This window comes from Frankliniella occidentalis, unplaced genomic scaffold (assembly GCF_000697945.3).
Source record: "Frankliniella occidentalis isolate FOCC.00 unplaced genomic scaffold, Focc_3.1 Scaffold2681, whole genome shotgun sequence".
In the NCBI taxonomy this organism is placed as follows: Eukaryota; Metazoa; Arthropoda; class Insecta; order Thysanoptera; family Thripidae; genus Frankliniella; species Frankliniella occidentalis.
This window is the reverse complement of record NW_026269759.1, coordinates 1-2,615: the sequence shown is the minus strand read 5'-3', so window position 1 is coordinate 2,615 and position 2,615 is coordinate 1. Positions and strand designations below refer to the sequence as shown.

The 2,615-nt window shown below is 55.3% G+C and overlaps 1 protein-coding gene across 1 annotated transcript; it reads right to left on the bottom strand.

The window, feature by feature from the left end:
• Positions 1–115: 115 nt before the first annotated feature.
• On the bottom strand, positions 116–2,570 carry LOC113213754 (P protein; the record flags this gene model as incomplete). Its single annotated transcript, XM_052276369.1, is given in 8 exon segments — positions 116–468; positions 778–1,008; positions 1,152–1,200; positions 1,473–1,753; positions 1,835–1,973; positions 2,058–2,173; positions 2,258–2,389; positions 2,478–2,570. Coding segments are annotated over 8 exon segments (1,394 nt in total), but the record flags the coding sequence as incomplete, so codon positions are not given.
• Between the last annotated feature and the right edge of the window lie 45 nt (positions 2,571–2,615).

Here is a 2,615-nt window from a genome sequence, read left to right as displayed (position 1 = left end):
TATGTGAATTAGGCAAACTAGAGACCCGTTATAAAGATTTTAATTTTTCGGATTTTCAAATTTTTTCGAAAAAAAAAATCGAACTGTAAAATCCCCTACCCCCGAGGATACTCACTTGAAGAACTGGACGAACGTGAAGCGGTAGCCGTGCTGCTCGGCCACGCCGGCGCACACCACGTTGGACGACGACCCGATGAGCGTGCCGTTGCCGCCGAGGCAGGCGCCGAACGCGAGCGCCCAGACGAGCGGCTGCAGCGGCAGCAGCAGCTTCTCGTTCTGAGACAGCGAGCAGATGATGCGCACCATCATGGTCGTCAGGGGGATGTTGTCGACGAAGGACGACGCGATGGCGGACACCCACAGGATGAGCAGGATGGCGACCGCCAGGCGGTACTCGCTGGGCACGGCCAGCACCAGGGTCTCCGTCTGCGTCCCGATCCACTTGATGAGCCCGAGGCGCGACAGCGCCTGAGGACAGCGAGGACGGCGTCAAAGACACGAACCACGGGACACATACAGGTTGAGTAGTGTTCAAACACCACGTAGGCTTCAGGGGGTGTCCCAAAAAGAAGAGGGCTGTCAGTATAGTCCATGGGGATCCCATGGTATTTCTACCCCGGGGTACAAATGTCAAGGGGCCCCAATGAACTCCAATAACTGTCTTGATCCTTTTGGGCCCCCATAATATTTGTACCCCCATGTGGGGATACAAACATCATGCTCCATTTAAAGCCGTGGTGAAAGTAACCCACCCCGTCAGAGTACGACGACGCCTACCTCCATGAGCACGAAGAGGGCGGCGAAGAAGAGCAGCGTGCTCCACTCGACGCGCGCGAGCACGCCTTCCATGTCCTGGTCGGCGAGCACGAGCAGCAGGATGGCGCCGAGCAGCGCCGTCCAGCCGAGCGACAGGTTGAGCTGCGGGATCGAGTGCAGGAAGAAGAGCGCCACGACGAACAGGATCGTCATGCCGGACTTGACCAGCAGCACCTTGTTGCGGATGGGGTACTGAAAACACGAACGCAATAATTTGGTAAAAACGAAAAATAAATTAAATAACAATTTTTAAAATAGAAAAGAAATGAAAATTTCAATGGGCGGAAAAGGAATAACAATGAAAATGACAAAAAGAACGAAGACGTGGGACTTACCCTCAACTGCAGATCTTCGAGCGTCGCTTTGTAGTCCTCTGCAGCAACGCTGGAACACGAGAAATAAATAAAGGTAATGTCAGTTGACTTCAATTTTCTCTTAAAAATAAAGAGCTATTTGTTTTCCATGCGGAGAACTTATTGGTTTAAACTGCAGGGGAGGTTCTCCGCTCCGCTCTGTCCGGGGCGCGGCGGAGCGCCTGCGGGGTAGGCAGCTGGAGCACAGGCATGCGCTGCACACTCGAAAGTGGCCTACGCTGCAGGCGCTACGAGGGGGACGGACGGGACGGAGCGGAGAGTCCCACCACCGCGAGCGCTCACCTGCCCGACGTCACCTTGCGCTGCAGCTCCTGCACCAGCCGGCGGGCCTTCTTGAGCAGCGTCTCGCGCACCGAGTCCTCGTCGCGCGAGTAGGACGACAGCGAGGCGGCGGCCCGCTGCCAGATGGCGATCTCGTGGCGCAGCTCCTGCACCTCCTGCGGCTCGGCGAAGCGGAAGTCGTTGATGCTGCGGAAGGTGAGCCGCAGCTGGATGTTGACCACCACGAACACGATCAGCGTGCCGATGCCCATGTGAAGCGTGAAGGTGCCAAAGTCTACGCCCTGCAAGAGAAGAAAGTCCAATAAAATTAACACTTTCGAACAAATCATGAAACACAGGCATCAACTACTTGGACTGCTTACCGCTCGAACGACATCGGGGTCGCAGGCCAGGATCACGTTCGGGGGGTCGCCCACGGGGGTGATGGCGCCGCCGATGTTGGAGTAGATGATCATGGACATGAGCACGGGGACGGGATTCAGCTCCATGACCTCGCACAGCCTAGAGGGCGGGAGGGACGGGTTTAACAAAAGAGAGACATCTCGATGGGCAGCCCAGAGCAAGCGTTTGGAGGCGCAAACAAACCTGATAGACACGGGGGTCATCAGCAGCACGGTTGTGACGTTATCCAGCACCATGGAGAGCATCACCGTGAAGAAGCACAGGGTGTTGATGAGCGGCCAAATCTTGCCACCAGTGATCTGCAAAGACGGCGAAAATTTAACATGCGAATGTTTAAGTTTTGCTTCAGAAAGTCACACAGCCACAGCGGCGCGGGTCCTCACCTTGTAGGCATACACGGCGAGGTAGTCGAAGATGCCCGTCTCGGAGAATATCGCGACCAGGACCATCATTGAGAACAGCAGCAGAAGGGTCTCCACGTCAATCCAGCTCACCAGCTCCGCCATGCTGGGGCGCTGTTCAACGGAGTGGCAACGGTGGACAAAATATTAGTTGACAGAAACTATTTAAAGTGTATATCGCGAAAAGTGGACTGTCGCTTGCCTCGTTGAGGGCGGCGAGGATGGCCACCGACATGGTGGATGCTATCATGGCCGCCAGAGTCCGGTGAACAATCTGTTGAACATTGCGAGACATGTGGTAAACTTATTTTGGCAAGTCTGTTTTTAAAAGAGCGGGGGG